Here is a 25,607-nt window from a genome sequence, read left to right as displayed (position 1 = left end):
TACATGCAAAAGGGAGAAAATACTATCTAATTATTTTATATTATTAATCTCAAGTGAAGCTGGACTTCTTTTATTTACTTAGCTCTTTTAATTTTTCTTGTGTATTTCCTTTTCACGCCCCTTGCCCATTTTTCTGTTGAAGTGTTTATTTTTTTCTATTGCTATATCAGGCTTATTATACGTTTTGATCCCTCTGTAATATTACTTTGTAATGATTTCCCTTATTTATCATATTTCCCTATTTACTTTTGCTCAAACTACTTTAGATTTAGAAGGTTTTTAAAAATTCTTATATACCCAATGAGGTCTTTTCCTTAATGTAGTCTGTCTTTGCATGCTTCTAAAAATATGTACTTACTACTCAACTAGTTAGATGCTTTAATCCATGTTTTCTTCTATTCTCATGTTTAATTTAAATCTTTAATTTAGCTGAAACCGATGAACTGTATTCAGGAAATAATGTAATTTAATCTTTGCAAATGAGTAGAAGAATGGAGTAGAAAACACTCAGAACAAAAGAAAAAACCTCATTCAAATAAAATACATATATTTAAATTTCTTCATTATCATTATTATTATTGGCTACAAATTATCTATTGGTTATAGGCCAGGATCTGTACCAAATGCTCAAAATGCTAGTATTGTAAGGGTAAAAGAAATTGAAGTTGAAGCGTAAAAGTTAAAGGGTAAAAGACCGGGTATTGTAAAAGTTTCTAAGCTGCAAGGTCTGAGTTAAAATGTAAAGGAGGTATTGTTAGGTTTCTATGTTACCTGCAAAACCTGAAATTTCTGTAGCTGTTAAGACAATGCTTAGAACCACCCAGTAAACATTTCCCCTGATTGTCTGGTTGTTTAATAACTGAAGGGGTCTGTGTGGTTGCACGCAGGCCTTGCAGGGCCTGAACCAATCAGTTTGAATGTGTACTCTCCTTAGGAATGACCTATCACTCCAGCCTGACCTGTTCCCGCCAATGAATGAACTAATCATGTTTAGGAGTTGTTGTTCAATTTTCCCGCTCCTCATGATGATTTGTTCTGATGTATACAAAGCCCTCCGCCCTCCCCCAAAAGTGTACTTAAGCAGTGCTCAGCTCCTGCTCGGGGCTCTGGGCTGCTTTCCCTTCTTGAGTGGGCACGGAGCCCCAGCATGCTGGATCAATAAATCCTGCTTCTGCCAATTGCATGAGTGGTCACTTGGTGGTCTCTTTCTCTGATGTTTCGCGGGACCCTTACAGTATTAATTTCTCCATTTTGCAAATGAAGAATGGGAAGCTTAGAAAGGTTAGATGATTTGCCTAATATCATATAGCCACATAAGTAGTGGAGACAAAGTTTGTTAATAGCAGTAATCCTGTCTTTCAAAAAAATGACATGAGCTTCATTCATAATCCAGCTTCAAATAATTATAAGATTGTTCTTCATTCTATCCTTAACAAAATGGAAGTAGTGATACATATGGCTAAGTTTAGAGTTAATCAAAATTTCTAAACCTCTGAAAGAATGAAGTTTCTCATTAATACATAATTTTCTCTTTGAATCTAGAATAACTGCAACAAAATTATTAGTGATTGTGTTTGAGCAGGAGTTTTTTAATTAATACCTGCTCCAAATTAATATTTGAAACATGAAAATGTGTATCATTGCTAGTTAGCCATATATGGTTAAGAAATTAGAAATTTTTAAATTGAGAGAAGAGATAAAAAGGACAGAAAATAAGTATATATTTAAGCTCCTACATTTGGGAAAAGAAAAGAAAAAAAATATACTTAAACCTTGGTTCCATTCTTTGATGTCTGTTGGTAGGAAAAGCAAGGCACAAGACAGAACTACAACTCCAAGTAATGGGAGTCTACTGTGTTCAGATGTGTCCCAATTAAGTTCTCAGGTGCAGGTCCAAGCCACACAGCTGAAGAGACATTTTGGCACATTATATTTTTACCAAGATGTACAAGCTTCATTCTTCCTGTGAGTTCTCTCCAACTACCTAGAATCTTACTCCACCTCAAAAATATGATGGTTATCAGAAATGTGATGAGGGATGGATAAGGGGAAAGTAGGAATGAATCTTTGAGTGAAATTCTGTAGAGGTAATTTTTTAAATACCTTGACATTTTAAGATTGTGTCAAATTCCTTGCTTATGAGCAAAAGTTAAAGATTTAGAGTCATGATTAAGCTAGTGAATAGAGTCAGGATATTTGCCAGTACTATAATAAATAATTTTTCAGGGAAAATGCTGTTATGATAAATTTTTACATTTAATTGTTATCAAACTCTCTAAATTTCTAAAATGATGTAGGATGTCACAAAATGACAGCTCAGCCATGTATTTCTAAAATAGTAGAGAAAACTGCTTTCATGTTTATCAGAGTTCAGTAAGCAGATAGAAACTACATAACAGTTTACTATATAGCAGTTTAAGTTCACTATAAATGATAAGCATCAAGACAATGGAGTGACAAGTGATTGGAGTGGCTATTAAGAGTTAAAGAGAATACTCAAGAATATATAAATAGCAAATATTATGAGAAGCTACAGCTGCTAGATCTGAGAAAAAACACCCAAGAAAGAGGCCTGACCCAAGGCTGAGATCCAATTCACATCATAGAAGGCACATCCTTGACTCACTCAATGTCAAAGAAGTCGCTGAGGTGTCACACCAGTGGATTCACCATGTGAATGGCACATTCCATATGCCCATGGAATGCCAGTAAAAGTCATCTAATGGAAGGTGCATAGCTGCTAACATAACTCTACTAAAAAACAACTTGCTATGGTCTGAATGTCTCTCCCAAAATCCTTATGCTGAAACTTAATCACCAGTGTGATAGTATTAAGAGATGGGACATTTAAAAGGTGATTACATTATGAGGTCAAAATCTTCATGGATGAGAATTATACTCTTATTAGGGGACTGAAGTGGGTTTGTTCTCTTCCATCCCAAATACCACATGAGGACAAAGCATTCTTGTCCTTTCCAGAAGATGTGGAAACAAGGTGCCATCTTGGAAGCAGAGAGCAGCCCTCAACAGACACAGAGTCTGCTGGCATCCTGATCTTGGACTTAACTGTGAGAAATAAATTTATAAAGTTTATAAATTACCCATTACTGGTATTTTCTTATAGTAGAACAAACAGAATTAAAGTACCACCCAAATGAGTTATGCTTGGATAAAGTATTCATGGGAGTATGCCCCACTGGCAGCACTCTGCTGCAAAGTTGTCCCCAAGGCAGGTAAAGGGTAGGATTGGAACTGAGAGGCAATAAATCAATAACTGACACACTATGTGTTATATGTTGAATTACATCTTAAAAAAATGATAAGTTGAACACAGCCTGGAATCTGTGAATGTGACCTTATTTGGAAATAGCGTACAGTCAAGTGATCCTTGACAAAGGTGCACAAAGCTTACTTTGGAGAAAAGATAGCCTTTTTAACAAATGGTTCTGGGACAACTGGATATTCCTACATAGAAGAATAAAACTCCCATCTATTTTATCCTGCACAAAATCAATAGATTGTGGATCAAAGACCTAGGAATTAGACCAGAAACACTGAACCTGTTAGAAGACATAGGATCAACTCTCCAACAAATTGACTTAAGGACCTACTTCCTTAATAAGACCCCTAAAGCTCAAGAAATAAAACTGAAAATCAACAAAAGGGAAGGCATATAATTAAAAGGTTTCTGAACAACAAACAAATAAGAATGTTTAAGAGAGCCTATAGAACAAAAGGAAATCTTCTTCAGGTACTCATCCAACAAGGGATTAATATCCAGAATATTCTGCTGTATGTATACACATGGATGTATAACCAATGTGATCCTGCAATCTGTACACATGGAAAAATGAGAATTCATACCCTATTTGAATCAAATGTATGATATGTCAAGATCATTGTATTGTCTTGAGGAACTAATAAAAGAAAAGAAAAAAATATCCAGAATATATAAAGAACTCAAAAATCCTAACATAAAAAACACAAATAACCCAATAAATAAATGGGCAAAAAGTTTTAAACAGATATTTCTCAAAAGAAGAAATAAAAATGGCTACAAATACATGAAAAAACATTCAATATCCTTAGCAGTCAGAGAAGTACAAATCAAAACTACAGTGAGATTTTATCTCACTCCAGTTACAATGGCAGTCATCAAACATACAAATAAGGGTCAGGCTCTGTGGCAAATACCTGTAATCCCAGCAGCTAGGCTGAGGCAGAAGGATCACAAGTTCAAAGCTAACTTCAGCAAAAGTGAGGCACTAAGCAACTCTGTGAGACCCTGTCTCTAAGTAAAATACAAAATAGGGCAGGGATGTGGCTCAGTGGTCAAGTGCCCCTGAATTCAACCCTCAGTACTACCCCCCACTCTGCAAAAAAAATACAAATAATAGCTGGGGTTATAGCTCAGTGGTAGGGTGCTTGCATAGCATAGAGGGTGAGGCACTGGGTTTGAGCCTCAGGACCATATAAAAATAAATAAGTAATGTTATTGTGTCCATCTCTAACTAAAAACATTTTTTAAATACAAATAACAATAATTGCTGGTGAGGACATGGGGTAAAAGGTACACTTATACATTGTTGGTGCAAATGCAAATGGGTACAACCACTTTGGAAAGCAGTATGGATATTCCTCAAAAGACCAGGAAAGGAACTTCTATAAGATCAAGCTACCCCATTCCTTGATATTTATCCAAAATAACTAAAATCAACATATTATAATAATACATGTATACCAATATTTAGCCGTGATGGAACCAGTTTAGGTCTCCATCAAGAAATGAATGTACAAAGAAAATGTGGAGTTTTATTCAGCCATAAAGAAGAATGTGATTGTGTCACTTGCTAGTAAATGGATGAAAATGGAGAACATCATGGTAAATGGAATAAACTAGCCTTAGGAAGTGAAAGGTTTAATGTTTTCTCATTCTATTATATTGGGGAACATAATCTACCAAATCATGATATGTCCATGTATGAACATAATACAATGAATGCCACTTACATATATAATTAAAATATAATAACTAAAATAATAAAAATAACAATAATAATAATAGAAGAGAGATGGTAAAGTATAGTAAGTGTATTGGGGCAAAGAAGAAAAGGGAAGTACTGGGGAATAAGATTGACCAAATTATACCATGTGCATGAACAAATATGGCATAATGAATCCCACTATTATGTATAATTATAATTTACCAATAAAAAATAAAATTAAAAAAATAGTGCATATTATAGAAATATGGAAACAGAAAAGCTTTAGAATAAAAGTTGTGACATATAAAGTCTTTACCTTAGAATAAATACAGCCATCCGTTCCAAACACCCACTTCTGAGATTCATCTCCTTTATGTCTGTAATGAGAATGTAATTTAGAGATTGACACTCTTTTTCCACACAGGAACACTTGTAGGTTTCAAATAAAATTATCATTTCCATATTGCCTAGCAAGAGAACAGTCCACACTCTACTAATCTTCACTGCTATTTCAGCATCTAAAGCCACTCCATAAGACAACCAATTTCTCTGCTGTAGTGCAATGCTGTGGTATCCAAAAATGTGGTGTGTGTGTGTGTTTGTGTGTGTGCATGTGCGCATGTATGTGTGTTACCAATAACAATGATGAAAAGTTTTAGAGAATAAATATAATCAATAAGAATATTATAGGAAATTCTCCCCCTACCCTAAAGATCATTTGTGAGACAAAAAGAGAAGAGCTTAATTAGGTATAAGATTTTAAAGTGGTATAGAAAAGGATACCATGAAAAATTAGGAACTTCAAGCAGCTACTGCTGAAATGACTAGAGAATCTTATTAAGAAATATCATGGGGCTGGGGATGTGGCTCAAGTGGTAGCGCACTTGCCTGGCATGCGTGCGGCCCGGGTTCCATCCTCATGCACCACATACAAACAAAGATGTTGTGTCCGCCAATATTTGAAAAATAAATATTAAAAAATTAAAAAAAAAAAAAAGAAATATCATATTCCCTGAGCTAAACCTCAGTAAGGGAAAGAAATCTATAATGTGATGAAGTCAATCATGCTAAAATTAACTAATCATGTATTCATTAATATTTAGAAACTTTACAAAGGTAGGACAAAATGAATTAAATTAACTGTAACAGGATGTTAAACAAGACTTTTACTACTGCCTCTGAGTTTTGACAGAAACATCAAAGGTTGAGAATAAGCGGTGTCAGGTAATGTTCAATTCTAAAAGAAGATGCTATTTGATCTGGGCACAACATATAAAAGCAGCAATCCAAAACTGGTTCAGTGCCTATCATTCTTCACCCACATTCAGTCTACATAAGGGAATGTGAAGAGTTCATGGACATATTGAAATGGGTGCTTAGTAACAATGTAGGTCTCCAGACCCCTATCCTCAGAGATTTGATTCTGAAGGTCTGGATACCCAAAAACATATGTTAACAGATGTTGCAAGTGATCCTCATTATGGAAGCTTGGGGGATTCATGTGGTCTGTGGATCAGACTAGAGAAACCACTGAACTAGAATGATAAAAGCAGCAAGAAAAGAAAGGTCCAGATATTTAAAGTTCAGAAATAATACATAGATCCTGGGGATATCCTGGCCTAGTACTCCTTTCATAGGTGAATAAGGTGAGATATGGAGAGGTACAATGAACTGGACAAGGCAGAGCAATAGGAATTATCCAAATAGGTACTAGAAGCCAGAGTGTCTGATTATCAGCACGCCACCATCTCAAATGGATTGGAAAAGTTTAACACAAGATTTTTGTGTTTAACTTGAAGATTGAAAATGGTATCAACATTTTAGTCTCACTGATTATAACTTGACATATAATCTCAGAGACTTACTACACATTTATATGACCATAAATGTTTTAATACAATTGTGTAAAATTGTCACCACATAGTTTCATACTATAACAATTTCTCCAGAGGTACTGAGAATGTTAATATTTCAGCCACTAAATGAAGAATAGCAAAAACAGTACCGCTGATCTTTTAAGGCTGTCAGTCTCAAGCTTAGAACTATACTTTATTAAATAAATTAAAAGAGTGATTGTTATACATCTTTAATGAAAATGTGTTGGGTTGTAATAAAATTTAATCCTTGTAATGTGTAAGGGGTATAGCTCATTGCAACTTTATTTCCCACAGGCAGTCCCTCCTGTTGCATAAATTATCATTAGTATATTTGTTCAAGATCAAATGAAAAATGATAGATTTTTCAAGCTATAAGACATCCAAAATCCAAAAATTTTGTCTTTTAGTTGAATTATAGTGTTGGCTTAAAAATAAATTATATTGATTTCAATTTTGACTTTCTTTTTTTAAAAATTTTTTTAAAGAGAGAGAGAGACAGAGAGAGAGAGATTTTTTAATATTTATTTTTTGGTTTTCAGTGGACACAATATCTTTATTTTTTATTTTTATGTGGTGCTGAGGATCGAACCCAGTGCCCCGTGCATGCCAGGCGAGTGCGCTACCGCTTGAGCCATGTCCCCAGCCCCAACTTTCTAAATTTATACCATCTTTTCCCAATAATAATAAATACAACAGAAAAGATGTATACGAATAGACAATTGATGTGAGGGCAGAGACCAATGTGTATTCTCAGAGCCAATCACAGTGCCTAGCACATGAGATTAAGGACATCTTTAAATGTCAGAATGTTACTATCCTAAAAATTAATAATAAGGTCATTATGAAAAGTGTTGTAAAATACAGTTGGCTAGGGGACTTATGGTGCTAAAGAACATGTTACACCTTTTAAGAATGTAAGAAATAATTCTGGAAGAAATATAAGTTTCCAATTATTTGTCAAATTTTATCATAGCTTCAATTCTTTTCTAGCAAATATTTGCCCAGGAAATCTTTCTAAAAATATGCAGTTTTATATCATTGATTAGCCCCTGTGAGCTTAATAGTAGTATTCCTTTGGGAATTTTATTTATATTAATGAACATTACCTTTGAATTTTACTGTTTTTTTTTTTTCAAATCTGTCCAGTAATGCCACATTAGGCAGGATGAGAAGTTATCATTCTAATCTATAATAACTTCCTTAAAAATAAAATTCCAACACAAAAACTACATCTGCTTATTTTTAAGATATTTTTATATGTTAAAAATCAAATTTTATTCAAGATACACTGATGATACTGATTTTAAAATAATGTCAGGGATTTTCTTTTTGGCCAATAAGTAGTGAGCTAGAAAGATTTTTTTTAATTAAAAATAACAATAACAACATCAATAATGAGAAGAATAAAAAATGAAGGAGTAATATTCTACCCCCAAATCAGTTATAAATATCATAACTGACATAAGCTGAACTAAGGTCAACAGACCTAAGTTCGAGCCCTGGATCTGGATCTGACGTTAATTAGATATACCTTTAATAGTATATATAGAGACTAAGTGTAGTCTCTACTGGCCTTGGAATTTCTCATAATGATAATGAGTGATATCAATGATATTATCACCATCATCACCACCATTTTGTGTATGTATGTGTGTGTGTGTGGGGGGGGTGTCTGGGGATTGAACCCAGGGGCACTCTACCAGTGAGCTATATCCCTAGTCTTTTTTTATTTTTTTGAGACAGGGTCTCAAAAAACACCCAGGCTGGCCTTGAACTTGCAATCTACCTGCCCTAGTCTCTAGAGTAGCTGGAATTTCTGATGTATACCATCACATGTGGCTACTATTACTATTAAGGAGAGGTCTATAGTAGATGCTCTTCAGGGTCCTCTTTCTGAAAGCATATGATTTCCAAGACTATTTCATCTCATGCTGTCATTTTACATGTGAGGGTTTTGGTAAGCTTCCCTGTCCTGGGAAGCCATTTGAAGCTGTCTGAGAAAATGGGGAACTCTTTTTTTTTTTTTTTTTTGTAGTGGCTATTGAACCCAGAGGTGCTTTACACTGAGCTACAGCCCCAGTTCTTTTCACTTTTTATTTGGAAACAGGGTCTCACTGAGTTGCTGAGGATCTCACTGAATTACTGAGTCTGTCCTCTTGCCTCAGCAGCTGCACTGGGATTACAGACATGCAACTGTACCCTGTTCTCAGTCCTTAAATTTAAGCAATATCAAGATAAAGTTGAGTTATTTATTATTTTAAAATAATTTTTATCATTGTTCTGGTTACTTGGTAATGACATCGGAGGCTTCCCTTCCTCCACTGATGGTCAGATACACAGAACAGAAAAAAAAAATTAAAGGGAAAATATGTGCACATACTTGCTATATTGAATAAGATGACTGACATCAAATGAGACATAATGAGGCATGATATGTTTACAATACTTTTTGTGAGTTGTCAGGTTGCTACTTTAAGTGCTAGTTCTATTATTTTTTGCATATAAAAGGCTATGTCTTGATTCATAGCTTTTGTTAAAATCATTATACTACTTAGGAAAAGAGGAAAATTTTTTGTCTCTGGAAGTTGCTGTCACATAAGAATATTTCTTGTTATTTATAGTGAAATATGGTCACCTTAAAAAATAAGTCAGATACTTTAGATCCTCTAGAAAAGATAAATGCATTTGAGAGTGTACAACTAAAAGTGAGACAAGCTTTAAAAATCTTGATCCTTACTGCTTTTTAAAGAAATGAAAAACAGCTTTATGATGAGATACTCTATATTTCCAAATGTTCTGCTACTTTACCTATACCCTGCAATAGATTTTGTTTCTTGGTTAAAGGCAATCTACATTAATACAAAAGCAAATAATCTTCATTTACATAGAGATTCTCCCCCCCTTTACCTATTCCACCTCTCTCCAACCTTTACTTCTTCTTTTCTAGATTAAACAAAATCATTTATTGAAAATAGAAATTTTCAAACTTAATACATTTTTTTAATAAACTGTCATCTCTTTCTTGCCCAAGTTCTCTCTCCTATAATCAACAATGACATTAAAATCTTGAAATTCAGGCCCACTCAGTTCTCTGACCATCCTGATCAGAGTGGGAAAGAGAGTTCAATAGGCTAAGACTAAGTCAGCTAAAGAAATGTTGCACAGCCGGGCACAGTGGCACCTGCCTGTAATCCCAGCAGCTCAACCGACTGAGGCTGGAGGATTGCGAGTTTGAAGCCAGCCTCAGCAACTTTTAAAATTTTTTTAAACGGCTGGGTTGTGCCTCAGTGGTTAAGTGCCCTTTGGTTCAATCCCTGGTACCAAAAGAAAAGAAAAGTAACATTGCACTACTTTTAATATGCATTATGTCTAGTGAGGACCCTGAGCATGATAAACATGTCCATCAAGCTATAATCTTCCTAGCACCTACCATTTTGACCTTGGCCATTGATCAATTCTCCCACTGAGAAAGGCTTTCTTTCAGCATCTTCCTCTAAAGCAACCACTCAGTCATTCCCTACTCATAATTTTCAGTTTTTGTTTCTTTCTTGGTTTGTTTCTTAGTCTTTTTATAACAGCTTTATTGGAAAATAATTGATGTAGAATTTGTCAGTTGTACAATTGAGATATATTTAAAGAATAACATTGGTGTTTTAAAATACTTTCATACCTGTAAAATTATCAGGATAATAAACATATACTTATTCATCACCCAAAAATATCACTACCAAAGTTTCCTTGTGCCTCTATTTAATCTCTTCTTCTGGTCCTTTCCCCACCTTTCTATCTCCAGGCAACTAGAGATCTTCATTTTATTACTCTAAATTAGTTCACATTTTCTAGGAATCAAACAACATGGACTTTTTTGGTTTTTCTTTTCTCCTTCAGCATAGTTTACTTTGAGATTCACTCCTATCATTGAATGTATCAAGAACATATTCCTTTTTTACTTGCTGGATAGTATTCTAGTGTATACATAGAACAAAATTTGTTTAGTTATTCACCTATGAATGGACATTTGGGTTGTTTCTAGTTCTTTCAGCTTTTGGAAATAAAGTTTCTATGAACATTCATATATATATACAACTTTGAATGAATATATATTTTCATTTTTGTTGGGTAAATTTCCAGGAGTAGAATGGTTGGGTCATAAAGTAGATAAATGTTTCATATTTTAGGAAAATATGAACTGTTTTCCATAGTTTTACCAACTATGCACAATGAGAGCTCCACTTGTTCCACATTCTCACCAGTACTTAGTATGGGCAATCTTTTAAGTATTAGATATTCTACTAGATTATAATAATACTACATTGTAGGTTTATTTTGCATTCCTCTAAATATTAATGATGTTGATCATCTTTTTATATGGCAACTGTATATCAGCCTTATTAATGTGCTGCTTATTTAATATGCACTAGTTTAACAAAAAACTAAAAGAAGTACTTGTTGAAATAATTCATCTGCCCATATATTCCTGAGGCTTTTGCATGCTTTGAAAGTATCTTTAATTTGTCTGTGGCTTATGTTTTCATTTTTTTAACACTGTCTTTTAAAGAAAAGAAATTCTAATTTTGATAAAATCCAATTTACCAATTGATATTTGGTGTTTTATTGAAGTGAGTTTTGCCTAATACAAAGCCATAATATCATTTCCTATGTTGTCATCTAAAATGCTTACAGTGGGCTGGAGTTGGGCTCAGCAGTAGAGCGCTCGCCTAGCACGTGCGGGGCGCTGGGTTCGATCCTCAGCACCACATAAAAATAAAATAAAGGTACTGTGTCCAGCTACAACTAAAACAAAATACTTTTGAAAAAATGCTTACAGTTAACTTTTGAGTTAATTATTAGTAAACCACTCTTGCATCCCTGGTGTAAACCCACCTCATATATGTTGTTATATATTGTTGAACTTAATTTTCTAAAATTTTGTGAAGGTTTTTTTTTAACATTTATTTTCACAAACCGTGTTTTTCTTTTACTATAATGTCTTTGTCTAGTTTTTATTATCTGAGTAATACTGGCCTCCTAGAATCAGTTGGGAAGTATTACTTCTTCTGTTTTCTGGATAGGCTGTGTAGAATTAGTATCATTTGTCCTAAAATTTGGAGTAGAATTTCAGAATGAAGATAGTAAAGCCATCTGGGCCTGAAATTTTCTTTGTGGAAAAGTTTTCAACTAAGCATTCAATTTCTTTAAGAGTTAGAACTATTCAGGTTATCTATTTCTTCTTGCGCGGGCATTATTTAATGTACCCCTTAATAAATTGATCTTTACCATATAAGTTGAGAAATTAATTGGCAAATACTTGTTCAAAATATTCTTTGGTTTACCTTTAACTGTCTGATTATCATCTTTCTCATTCCCAACAATGGTAATTTGTATCCTCTTTCCTTCCTCAACAGTCTAGCTAGAAGTTTATTAATTTCTTTGATCTTAATTTCATTGATTTTTTTTTTTTTTTGGATGTCTGGCTGCCTCTCCTTTGGTGCTGAGAATAGAACCAAGGTTCTGAGTATGCTAAGAATGCATTCTATTACTAAGCAACACCTCCCATTTTTCTTATAAATTTCATATAAATGTATTCATATAAATTTCCCTCTGAAAACTTCTTTAGTAGCATCTTACAAATTTTAATATGTTATATTTTCATTTTCATTCAGTTCAAAATACTCTGACATCTTCTTTGATTCATTTTTTATTTAGAAATGTGTTACTTCATGATCAAATACTTGTTTTTTTCCAAAAAGATTCTGCTATTTTTAATTTAAAATTTTAAAATTTATCCATTATAGACAAAAAACATACTTTGTAGTACTTGAATTATGTTAAATTTACTGAGACGTTTTTCAGAGTCAGAATATGACCTACTTTGGGTTCACATGCAGTCTGTCCACTTGAATGTCTTCTGCAATTGTTTTTTCATTATTTCATAAATAATAGTTAAGTCAAGTTGATTGATATTGTGCCAATATTCTAGATCCTTACAGATTTTTTCTACTTGTTCTATTAATTATTGAAACAAGATAATGTTATTGCTCACAAAAGCTCAATCTTTTTCTCCTTTCCTTATAGTTCTATCAGCTTTCACTTCATGTATTTTGAAGACATATCATTAGGTGAGCAAATACTTGAATTGTTATGTTCTCATAAATTAGCACCTTACTCATTATAAGATGAACATTTATCACTGATAATATTCACTTAAGTTTGCTTTTCTGATATTAAGATACCCGCTCTAGCTTTCTTTGGATAAGTTTTACAATTATACAGATCTTTCTATGCATTTACTTTTAACCAATTTATATCTTTATATTTAAAGAGGGATTCTCCTAAGTACAAACAAATGGGTCTTCTTTTTTCATCTAATTTAATTTTTTATTTACAATGCCAATGTGGTTTAAATCTACTGTTTTGTTATTTAATTTCTTTCTGAGTTTGTTCCCATTTTCATATGTCTATTTCTAGATTTATTTTTATTATTTCATTTTTATCTACTTTTTTGGCCTCTTAGCCAAACACTTTATTAGCTATGTTAGTGGTTGCTTCAGTAATTATACATCTTCAAATGTACATTTACTTTCAGTGGACAAAGGATATAAGAATCTTTCTTTCAGTTCTCTCCTATTGGCGTTTGTGCTATTTCCATTACACATTTCACATTTTACACATATTATTATTTCCACAATATATTATTATTAATATTTACTTTAAACAATTATGTTTTAAAGAGGCTTAGATAATAATAATATTGCTATATCTCCCATGTAGTTACTCTTTCCAGTGTTCTTTATTTCTCTTTGGCATCATTTTTCTTCTACTTGAAAGGATTCCTTTTACATTGCTTAGATGTAGTAAAGATCTACTGGTGATGAATTCTTTCAGTTTGCGAGTATCTGAGGTTTTTCTTTTGCCTTAGTTTTTTAAAGGTATTTTCACTAGAAGAGGTTTCTATAATAATGGGTTTTCCCCCTTTTAGTACTTTAAAGATTTCTTCCACTGTCTCCTCACTTGCACTTTTGCCATTAATAATCTGCAATCTCCTTTATCTTTACTCCTCTTGTCTATAATGTCTTTCATTCTATCTGCCTTTGTGATTTTCTCTTTATCACCAGTTGTAATCAATTCTATTATGATTTGCCTTGTCCTTGTTTCTTCTTATTTATTTATTTGTGCTTGGGCTTTGGTGTGCTCTTGGCTATGTGGTTTACAGTTCTCATAGAATTTGGCGATTTTTCAGATAGTATTTCTTCAAATGATTTTCTTTTCCTTGCTTCATTCCTTCAAAGACTCTAAATACTCAGAAATTCGACAATATATTTTCCTGACATCTCACTGATAAGCCATTCTTTTATAAAATAACTTTTTTCCTCTCTGGATTTTACCATGAATAGTTTTTATCTTTTCAAGTTCACTAATATTTTCTTCCCCATTGTCTAATCTGCCATTAGTCATATTCAGTATACTTTTTTTTACCTCATGTATCATAATTTTCTTCTCTAGAAATGTGTTTTGAGTATTCCCTATCTTTACTAAACTTGTTCTTTCCTCTAGCTTCTCAAATATACATCCCCACATCAAATTGATTCTTGCTTTGGGTTTGTCTGCCCCTCCTCAGGAACTATATAACTAAAGCCCTATTAGCCCTGGACAGTTCACATGAGGACTTTCCCTTCTGCTTGGGTTTCTCAATTGATATATTATACTCATCCACTGAGGTATCTGCTACCACACTTGGCACACATTAGTGTTTGACTGGACTTTAACTTACAGACAGTGTAATTTCCTAGCTAAGAGTCTACTCACATAGAGTGCAGAATCTGACTATCTTGGTTTGCATTCCTGCCCAACCACCTGGCAGGCATGATCTGGAGTAAGGTATTAACTTCTCTGAACTTCAATTACCTCATCTTTAATAATAATAATACCTACCTTCCCAGGTAATTGTGATGATTAAATGTGACAATATAAGAAAATTAGAATAGTGTCTAACTCCGAATTTTGTTGTTGTTGTTGGAATAAGAAGTACTACCAAGATTTATACCTGGGAATCTGCCTGTGTCAGTCATAGTCACTGTGTGGTATTTTTAAACCTGATGGACAGTCTGCTTTTTATGTTAGAAAAAATTTCCTTCTGTATTTATGGCTGGGCCAGCTTCTCTGATGCCCAAGTAAACTAGTCCTGGTTTCATCTTAAGTGGTAACATCCTAACTGCCTATTTAGACAGAAGCATTTGGGGAACAGCTTTTTAAGTCCTAAAAGTATCATAGGAATTATTTTTTACAATATTTGATGAAATTAAAAAATAAATGAACAAGAAAAAAGAAAGCTTTTAGGAAGTAATATTTCCAGGCTGTTAGAGATAAACCAACTTTATTCCTCATTGCTAATTTTTAAATCAACTTTTATATGTTTTAATTGTATCTCCCCCCATACCCCCACCAAAAAAACAAAAGTAAGCAGAGGACATTGGTGGTTTATCGAAAGTCAGCAACTGTTTTGTCTCTGTGGTTTTACTTTTACAGTTCAGTATTCCACATTCAGAAGATGGAGAAAAAGTTAAGAACACACACATAAATTTAAGTTTTTTAATTAGCAATCAAGATAGATCTCAAGAAATGAGTTCTGATCATTATAGAGTAAAGCAGTATCTTGTCGACGGTACAGATACATGTTGAAGGTCAACATTTCACTTTTTAAAATATTTTTAAAACACTACCACCAAACTAAGCAGCATACATTTTCAAGCTTATTTTAGATTAAAAAGAAAAAAACTAACATTGATACTTTGAACACCAAATGAAACACCTAGTGAATATTCTAAGTCAGGGATCATTACAATTTGCCTGCTCAGAATTCTTGAAATTAACATTTATTGTCTTGAGCTAAATAGCTCATAAGCATTACCTTTTCTGTAGGATTAATTTATATCCTTCTAGTGATGCTCCCTCAGCGGCCTTGACTCTGATTGGATGACCAATAGCTAGGCAGCCCTGAGTTATCGCTCGGCTCAGGATCATTCCAGCCTTCCAATGAATAGAGAGGGGGGAGAAAGGTCTAAATAAGTTAAAAGAACCAGAAAATTCAACAATGTGTCACAAATAGTGAGGTCATTATGCCTGGATAGCTCCGGATATTAACAGTTGCCGAAAGTGAAACACTACCCACAACTTAGCAGTCAGTGAGCCCTGCTCAGAACCAGTGATCTTCTGTCCGACAAGGGTGGCATTTTACAGTTCAGCGCAAAATAAAACAGACCTTGATATCTTCATTTGTCCTTTTCTACTGTGCATATTTCACAGTGCAGCGATTTGGGGTCTATCACGTGTCACTTGCTGGAGTTATAACTACAGAGCTTACTTGAAATATGTATGCATGGAAAAAACGCAGTGAACTGAAAAGATTGAACAAATCCTTAACCTTCGCACCAATTTAAAGTTTTATTCTGGGTTTAAATACCATGGGTTAAACATTTTAAGGTGGTTCATGAACTTCTTTTGTTTTAAATGTTAGGATCCTCTGCCAAGGAAATTAATTAGAAGCATTGTTTAAGTGGTCATTTAATCATCTTCCTACTTAGTGAATCAGCACATTTTAAAAAAGTAACAACCACTAGAAAATCTATCCACACCTACTAGGGATTTACGGTATACAAAATTATCTGTCTAACCAGGTGAAAGGATTTGTTTTTGAAAGAGGAAGGGGGAGTTCTGACTGAAAGGATTTAAAAAGTGTTCTCTTAAAAGTGAAACTTTTATTTCTTATGTTTTAGCTATATATAAAACACATGAAAACCAGAGAAATATATTTCTAAAACAGTTTGGTTCTAGTACACATTTTTATTATATATATATATATATATATATATATATATATATATATATATATATATATAAATAAAAAGACTGAGGTGAGAAAAGAAAGTCACTATTTATTAAGCACCTCCTATGTGCTAGATATTATACTTGAACTTCACACCTGCTTTCTAATTTCAACTTCACAGCAACTGTGGAGGCAGTTATGACTAATTCCATTTTATAAATAAAGAAATGATGGTTCAGTGCAGCTAAGTAACTTTCCCAAGATCACAAAGGGATTCCAATTCCAACCTTTCTTACTCTAAAACCATACTCTTTAGTAGGCATTTTAGTTATTTTGGGGGGAAATTTTAGATAGCATGGGTTTATTATGTCATAAAATTCTACAAAGTGATACCATAAAATTATAATAAATATGAGAATTTAAAAAAAAAATCTCCTATGTCCTCTGGTCTAGCTCTTTTCTGATGAGCTGGCTAAGGCCCTGATACTGTGTGTGATTTGCCTGCTGTTGTACAGCTATTCATTCAGTGGCAGTGCTGAGGCTAAGACACCATGGCATTCATAGATTGGTGGAATATACAGCAGTGTCTCTATGATGGTGAGAAGGCCTGAGAGCTGAAGTCAGGCAGACACAGAAAACCTTCCTTTGCTACTTACTAACTTCTGCTTCTTCAGCTGATAGTGAAAATCTACACAGTTCTTGTAAGATGATGTGATAAATGTATATAAGGTGCCTAACAATGCCTGACATATGGGAGATGTTCAACAAAATGGTAGCCCTTATTATTAAATTAGAAACAAAATACAGTGTAAAAAGGACTAATAATAAAGACAGTCTCCAGTTCAGAAGCAGATGTTAGGAATACCTCATCTAGCCTTGCTCTTCTTTAGTATATGAAATAAATAACATGTATTAGTACATTAGTAGCTTTATTATTCTATGTGTTCATTTTTAACTCTCAGAGAATCAAAGAACAATAAGTAAGGGTAAATATAAGATTTCATTTGATAAAATCGTTTCAACTCTTCCTCCCCTCAAAACTAACTAGCAGCAAACTTGACTGGGTGATTTTGCATTCACAGAAGTGTTTAAGCAGCAGTAACACAGTCTATCGGGGGTGGCAAAGGGAGTAGGAGAAGGACAGATATAAACTGCACCATCTCTTTCCAGCCAGAAATGCATGTTTACAAAACATATATCAATATTAAGAAGGTAGGTGATGGCAATTACATGTTGTCATGTAAGTCAGATTCAATTATGCAATAATAAAATTTTAAAATTAAGCATTGCCAATATGCAGGTTAAAGTATGATGGGTATTTTTCACATTTGATACTCTGGGTTTTTTTAAACTATGCCCTTGCTAAGACTATATGCAAAGTCATAATGCGGTGTTAATCCATCAGATCCAATGATACTGAGAAGGTAAAGCTTGAGAAGACTAAGAAGTGGAAGCAAATGACTTGCAAATTTCATGAAAAGGGCAAGTCTGCGGACTATAAATAAGTTCTATGCTTGTTTTAAGTATATTCTGAGGTGTGAGTTACTCAGCATATCTAACACTGAATTGAATGCTCTCTTGGGGATCCACAAAAGTCTTTTGAGCTAGATAAGACCAAGAGCAGAGAAAGCAATCTTAACAGTCAACAGTTTACCACGTTTTCATTTACACATTCATGTGCAACAGGGTACTGGGAACTGAAGCAGCACAAGGAGCCAGCAAGCAAGGGAAAGTCACTTAGCAAGAGCAGACATTCTTAGGCACCTTGGTGATCAGCCACACACTGGCTGCAGGCCACAGGGTTGATGGAGCTATCTGACTCCTGCTGCTCACTTCACTACTTGAGAAACTCCGCTTTCCAATGGAAACAGATGCATGAAGGACAATATTGGGATCCACCTGCGTCATGAGAACAGCATGAATTTTAAACCCACAGTCTAAAACTCAACCCTCCTCAACACATTATCAAAAATAAGTTATTCTAGAACAATATGTATGCTGAATGAGAAGTTCTTTTTCTAAAAAGTAGTGATCAGTCTTTTTAATTCAAGTCAATCAATATTCATTGACTATATGGCATAGGATACTATAAAGCATTTTTCTTGCCCTAAAGAAACTTATAACAGAAACAAATTCCTTCTTTCTCTTCCTCTCTCTCTCTACTCTCTCTTTTCCTCACATGCACATACAAGTTCATGTTAAACTCCATACAAATCATTGAATAGTGTTTTTATCATGTAAAAAAACAATAGGTTCATTTCTTCTGGAAGAACCAAATAGTGGAGCATCTTGAAAGAGGTAAGATGTGAAATAGGGCTTGAAGAAAGGAGAGAAAATGACAGGAATAATGAATAACAACCAGAATTACAAGTAAAGGCAAGGAAGTTTAATCAATATGTTTTAGAAAGCTTTGGGCAGGCTTAAAAGATAAATATGGCCAAACTATAAAATGCCAAGTATAAGGATATGGAGTGGGTCAATAATAGGAAGCAGGGGGACTAGATTACAACAAATTAGGTAAAACCATCTGACAAGGATAGAAAAGAGACATCTAAGGCAAAGAAAACAATTGGAAGTCCATACATATCTCCTGAGATAAAAAGATATAAGCTGAAACTTCAGAGATAGTAGTGGGAATGAACAGGAGGGAACTAGTGGGGGAGACATCACATACACATCTCCTATGTTCATTGTCAGATCACACAACCCATGCTGCTTATCAGATTACAAATGTCAAAGGTATTGTGTCCTTTCTGGTGTTTCTCACTTAGACTTAATTGTCAAATTATCAGCCACTCATGTCACCTATAGGAATTCTACTACTTTATGCTTAATGAACTTTATATCCTAAATTACATGATTACTTATCCTGAGTAATCACTTTCTAAGCACCAATATTTCTTTGTGTAGGTTATAGGACCATACCAATTTATGTCTTAAACCCAATAAATGACATTGCTTCAATAACAGTTAAAATTATATTCCAATACTAAAAGTCCTTTCTATATTTGTGATAACATTAGATATCTGTTGAGTAATAATTATTTTTAAAATACACAAATTATTTTAAAAATTTAAATTATTATTAAAAATAATAATTTAAAAGAATATTTTACAAATGTGATGAAGCAAAAATATAAGGGTACAATTAATATATTTGGTAATTGTTATATAATGGTAGATGGATATTACTCAAGAGAGAAAAGTCTCAAATATCTTTTCTATATGAAAATGATAACTTGAAAGATACAGCAACCCCCACCACATAAGCAGATTTGACTTACAGCTCTTTGATTATATATTCTCCAGTCAGCCAGTAGTGACTGGATTGTGGAGGGGAATCCCCCACAGTCTCTGAACAATGATAAACTATATTCTACTAATCCATCCGCCACAGGATTCAGCATTTAAAGTAGCACTCTTACTCAACCTCCTACTCCAAGTTTCCATCACACTCACAACTCCCCTCTGCAACTGGGCAGAAGATTGTTTTGACTGGAATTAGTCAGACAGAAGAACCGTACTGCCAACTGCTTCTTTGTACAGCACCTGCTGCCAGCGCCTAAATTCTTGTTATCTCCACAACATGGTTTAATCTTTTAACAGTTGGCTTATTGGTGAAGAGCGAAGGGGTCCTTTGTCTCTGCCTTGGGCTGGCACCCAGTATTAACACCATGCTGTTCTTCAAGAGATATTTTGCTGGACAGTTCCCAAGTGATTCTACATAGGGCAGACACAGCCAGGCCCACTAATGCCGCTTCATTTTGCATTATTAAAAAAAGAAAAGAGGAAGAAAAAGATGGTTCCTTCTGGGATTCTAGTACATTGAAAGCTGACGATGGCCTTTAATTTTTTTTTCTGTGATTGTATTTTCTTCTCTTTTTGCATCTAAAACATTCATTTCAAGAAATTCATTTTCAGTGCCTTGTATATATATAAAAAGAGACAAATTTCTCAGAAGGCACAGAGCAAAAGACCATTGTGGATCTGAGCCCAGTGAAAATGATTTTTCAAAATCTGGTTATGAAGAAGGAAATGGAAGTCATTCCAAGGCTGGGATGCTGCAAAATCCTCTGAACCACACAAAAATAGAAAAAGGCAACCCCCACATCCTGGGCCCTGGCAATTAAGATGGACATTTCCTTCCAAATCTTGGTTTGGGCAAAGACTTCACTTTCTGTTTACTTTAATCTGATAACTTAGCTGCACACTAAATATTTATAAGAGACAAGAGGTTAAAAAATATGAAAATTAGAATTCAAGGGAAAAAGTTTTCTGATAATTTGCAACATAATGTGTGTATGTGTGTGTATATGTGCAAGCAAATTAAAGCATTCATGTATGGGCACATGTGTACAAAAGCACTTATGTGGAGTCTGACCTAAACATATATGATCATATCTGCAACTGGGAAAACCTTTAAAAGTTCTTTTGTGAATCAAAAAAGAAATTCTTGCATAGCATTTTGGATACCTATATAGCGCTTTTTAAACAATCATTATAACTTCGCTTATCTAATTAAATTGTACTGATATAGAAACAGTCAATGACAGCAATGATGCATTCACATCCCACAAGTTAGAACTTCTTCTTTAACTTTTTTTCTGAAATGATGGGGGGGGGTAGCCTTCAATATTCTTGTGCAAATTCAAAATAATCAAAGGACCACTTACTGTTTTCTCTTGCAGATCTACTAAGGAACAGAGTACAAGATACTGAAAATCGTTCTAAAAGGAAAAGTTCAGAGATCATAGCCTTCACTCTGAATAAATTACTTACTTTATTACATGGAAATTTTATAAAAATTTTACTTTTGATCATGTATTTAGGGCCAACCTAAATAATTTTATACGTAACTGTAAGAAGAGTTACTAAAATCTCTTTGCTCATGTCTTTGCTATTTCCTCATAATTCTTTTCAACTCTATAGCAAAGAATTGGAAAAGTTTGAAAGCAGAAAATATTGTCAAAGACATATTTATACAACCAAACAAGGCAAAATAAAACCTGCTTAAGGTCTCAGTGTATAGTCTTCAAATAATTTCCAGTTATTGATATTAAAATAAAAAGGGACTTGGAAATTTATTTAAAGTCCTGTGTTCTTTGCTAATGGTAATCAATTAAAATTTCAAACTAAAATATTATATTTGCTCTAGTATATAAACAACTTATAGAAAATATTACTTCTAAAGGATATGGTCTTCAAAGATATTGGAAAATGCAGAATCATTTGCCTTTTCTCAGCTTCGTTTTTGACAAAAGACTAATTCCAGATTAATACTTGAATTTGAAGTTATAAATGTATTTTGCTAGTATCCTTAAATTCTGAACTTACAAGTTAACTTGTATCAATTATACCATAATTTTAAAATCATGACTTGGTGATTTTCTTGCTATTTCTATACAGAAAGTTATCACTAATGTCCTTCTAATGTCTATTAAGTAATGTACTGAAAGAATATGATCAAAGTAAGTTTTTTCTCATTCTGGCAAATTAGAAGACCTTCCAAACACTTGAGTCTATGTTGTCTGCCATATTTTCCCATAACCAGGCATTCCTTCAGGTATTTGTTTCATGATATGTTTTTTCTTTTATATTAACTATTATGAAGTTTAAGTCTCATCCATTTTGTGGAAACATATAATTTTGTTGCCCTTAAACTGAGTCAATCTAAAAGTGTTGTCAATTTAAGTAATAATAGAGAGCTGTTGAAAGATGTATGTGCCAAATCGTCAATTTGTAGTAGTTTCCAAATCTGTTTGTGAAATGGATAAAAGAGCAACAGGTTGTAATTGTCAGGGTTATATCTGTCTCCAACATTACAAATGGGGATTATATGTTCCAAATTTTTCTCTGTAGGAAAGGTTTTACTTGTCAATAAGAGATTTAAAAGAACAGTCAGGGGTTGGGCACTGATATCTCTATCTCCAGCCAATTTTAAAACCTATGCATCAAGAATATCGGTTTTTGCCTCCCTTCCCTCAGCCCCTCTTGTAATCCTCTTAGTGTCTTCTTACCTCAATGAGCAGGCAAGATTCTACAATAAAATGCCCTGTAGATATCTGTCACCTCTACCTGAATTCCATCTTTAAAAGTGCTCTTTTTCAGGTTATTAAATTACTATTCCCAATTCACTGATCACCTCTCAGTAAATAATTTGAGACATTTTTCTGAAAGGATTTTCAAGGTGTCCTAGCTAAGGGAGAGCCATTTTTTTCCTGAAAGCTTCTCTTTACTAGCCAATTTATCAAGTTTTTACATTCTTACACAACTATTTTGGTTGGACTTAAATTTTATTTCAATCAATTCTTTTCCCCAAAATACAAAAGTGTAAAAACATTTAAGATGGAATGGTTTCTCATTTCCACTAAATCATTAGCACCAATTAATGACAAAAATAACTGTAGACTGCTATACTCTCATTTTTCAAAATTAGAACATTTAAGTGATCTTATGAAGTTCTACTTTGGCAGGGAGAGAGAGAGGGAAAATTTCCTTTAGGTTCCTTTTCCCGAGAGCTTTTAGATATCTAATATTTTCAAGTTTGAGCTAATTTCTGTTGAGTTAGTTAATTAATAAGTTAATTAACTCATGAACTCAATTCAGTTTAGCAAACTCTGAGCATGAAGATACTGCAGCAGACACAAGGATGGTTAGGGCACTCTTTGCCCTTGAAAGATTTTCAATGTAGCAGAGAAGACAAGGAACTCTTGAATTATCTTCCTGACACGAGGCTCAGATCAGATCTCACCTCTGCTAAATATTTTCAATGGTTCCTTTATTTTTACAGAACAAGAACCAGTTTCCCTAGCACTCTGTTATGATCTGGATTATGATCTGATCCCAAGATTTTCACCACTGATCCTCAATCTACCTCTACACCACTGAGCCCAAAATAATCTGAAATTTGCCTAAACTTGGAGTCTGGTTAACTTTGGTTCGTGCAAAAAAAAAAAAAAAAAGTGGTAAGAGTAACATCTAGTTCAGTGCCATTGTAAAGGGCACAGAAGGAATGCAATGAGAGTATCAAGACCAGAAATATTATATATGGTTTGAGGATGAAGATGGGGTAAAGAAATATTTCGTGAAGCATTCATGAAATCAGGTAGGGCTAGAATGGTGGGCAGAATTTCAACAGCATTTATTGAATGCCAACTACTGCCAGACTCCATGCTATCATATGGCACAAGGTGACAGAGAAAGCCAGGGAGTGGTGACAAAGAAAAAAAAAGGAGGCTGAATACTATGCAGAGGGATCCACATGAGCATAATAACAGAAATCATGGAGTGCTTTCAGAAAACAACAAATGAACAATTTGGCTTGGCTAACTCACAAAGAACATATTAGAGGATAGTCAGCCTTGAAAGATAGGTTATGGCTAAACAACAACAAAAAAATCCATTCATCAAAAATGTATTATGCACTTGCCCTACATTCAAGATTCTGTGCTGGCACTTAGGAATACAGAGATGAGTAAGTCATAATGTCTGTGTCCAAAGGGTTCTCAATTTAGTAGTGGACAAAGAGACTAAAACAAATGAGTATACACAAACACAAACTCTAAAATCAGTCTTCAAAGCATGTATGCAATGGGAATATCAAGACCAGAAATATTATACATGGTTTGAGGATAAAGATGAGGTAAAGAGATATTCTGTGAAGCATTCATGAAATCAGGTAAGGCTAGAATGGTGGGCAGAGAATATAAAATAGAAGATCAATTCTCTCTGGTGGGTATGAAAAGGCTGCATGGAAGAAGAACTTGCATAAAGTCATAGAGGCAATAAATTATAATGGTTGGGAGTATATCCCAGGTATAGAACAACACAAGTCATGGCACCAGTGTATCAAAAGCATGTTATGGAGCCAGGCAAGATGACACACACCTGGAATCCCAGATATTATGGAGGCTGAGGCAGGAGGATTGCAAGTTTGGGGCCAACCTGGACAACTTACAGAGACCCTATCTCCAAATAAAATTAAAAGGTCTGGAGGGATATAGCTCAGTGGTAGAGTGCTTGGTTAGAATGTGTGAGGCCCTGAGTTCAATCCCCAGTACCCCACCTCCCCATCCCCCCACACAAAGACATAGAGGCAGCAGAACATTATGATATGCAATTAATTAGCTCTGACTATAATGTACAGCACAGGATGAATCAAAAAGACAAGGAGATTGGAAAGGTAAGTAGAGTAGGGTAGAATATAGCATCACTGTGATCAATTAAGGACAGATGAGAATTTGGAACACCATTAGGCAACAGTCAGGCAGATGACATTTTTTTGAGCAGGAAAATAATGCTGCAGCAAAAACAAGGAACCCTAAGGGGATTAGAACTGTGGTAAATAAATCTTAATGTCAAATAAATATAAAATACAAATGGCAGTAGTACATCATTCTATCTACTTTCATTGACCAAATTTGCTTAAAACCAGACATGATTAGAAATAGTGATTTTATTCCATTTTTATAATTTTATTATTTAGATACATACTCTTCTGAAACAACCAATGTTTTCTGAATAAATTTTGACATAATAGAGAGAATATAATGGGTAGCATGGAGAAATTTTTAAAAATCAGGTGGACACAATGAATCTTGCATTTTATTTTGGAAATAAAGAACCAGACGGGTTGACAGAAGTCCCCCTTTCTCTGGGCATCTCTATGTCTGTGGGTGTGGGTGCCCTTTTGCTTTGATTTCATGTATTTAAAAACTAAAGCTTATGCAGCCTAAATGAACAACAATCTCACACAGAGTTTTTCAGCCAAGAAAAACAAAACAATTATTCATTCCTTCTTTGGAGACATATTTAAAATGTCTTTTATAGTTTCTTTTGAAAAAAAAATCTTAGCCAAAGGATAAATTTCTAAATTTTTAAACAGACATTCTGGATTGGATTGCCAATAAACTAAATATTCCT

At 34.0% G+C, this 25,607-nt stretch overlaps 1 protein-coding gene across 1 annotated transcript in view; it reads right to left on the bottom strand.

Annotated features, from left to right (window-relative positions):
• The window catches only part of Dcdc1 (doublecortin domain containing 1), a 451,021-nt gene that overhangs the window by 210,314 nt on the left and 215,100 nt on the right, over positions 1–25,607 (bottom strand). The window contains 3 exon segments of the mRNA XM_027936717.2: positions 5,302–5,362; positions 15,771–15,889; positions 18,450–18,584. Of these exon segments, the coding sequence (XP_027792518.2) occupies positions 5,302–5,362; positions 15,771–15,889; positions 18,450–18,584 (315 nt within the window).

This window comes from Marmota flaviventris, chromosome 9 (assembly GCF_047511675.1).
Source record: "Marmota flaviventris isolate mMarFla1 chromosome 9, mMarFla1.hap1, whole genome shotgun sequence".
Taxonomy (NCBI): Eukaryota; Metazoa; Chordata; class Mammalia; order Rodentia; family Sciuridae; genus Marmota; species Marmota flaviventris.
This window is presented reverse-complemented; position numbering and strand designations above follow the sequence as displayed.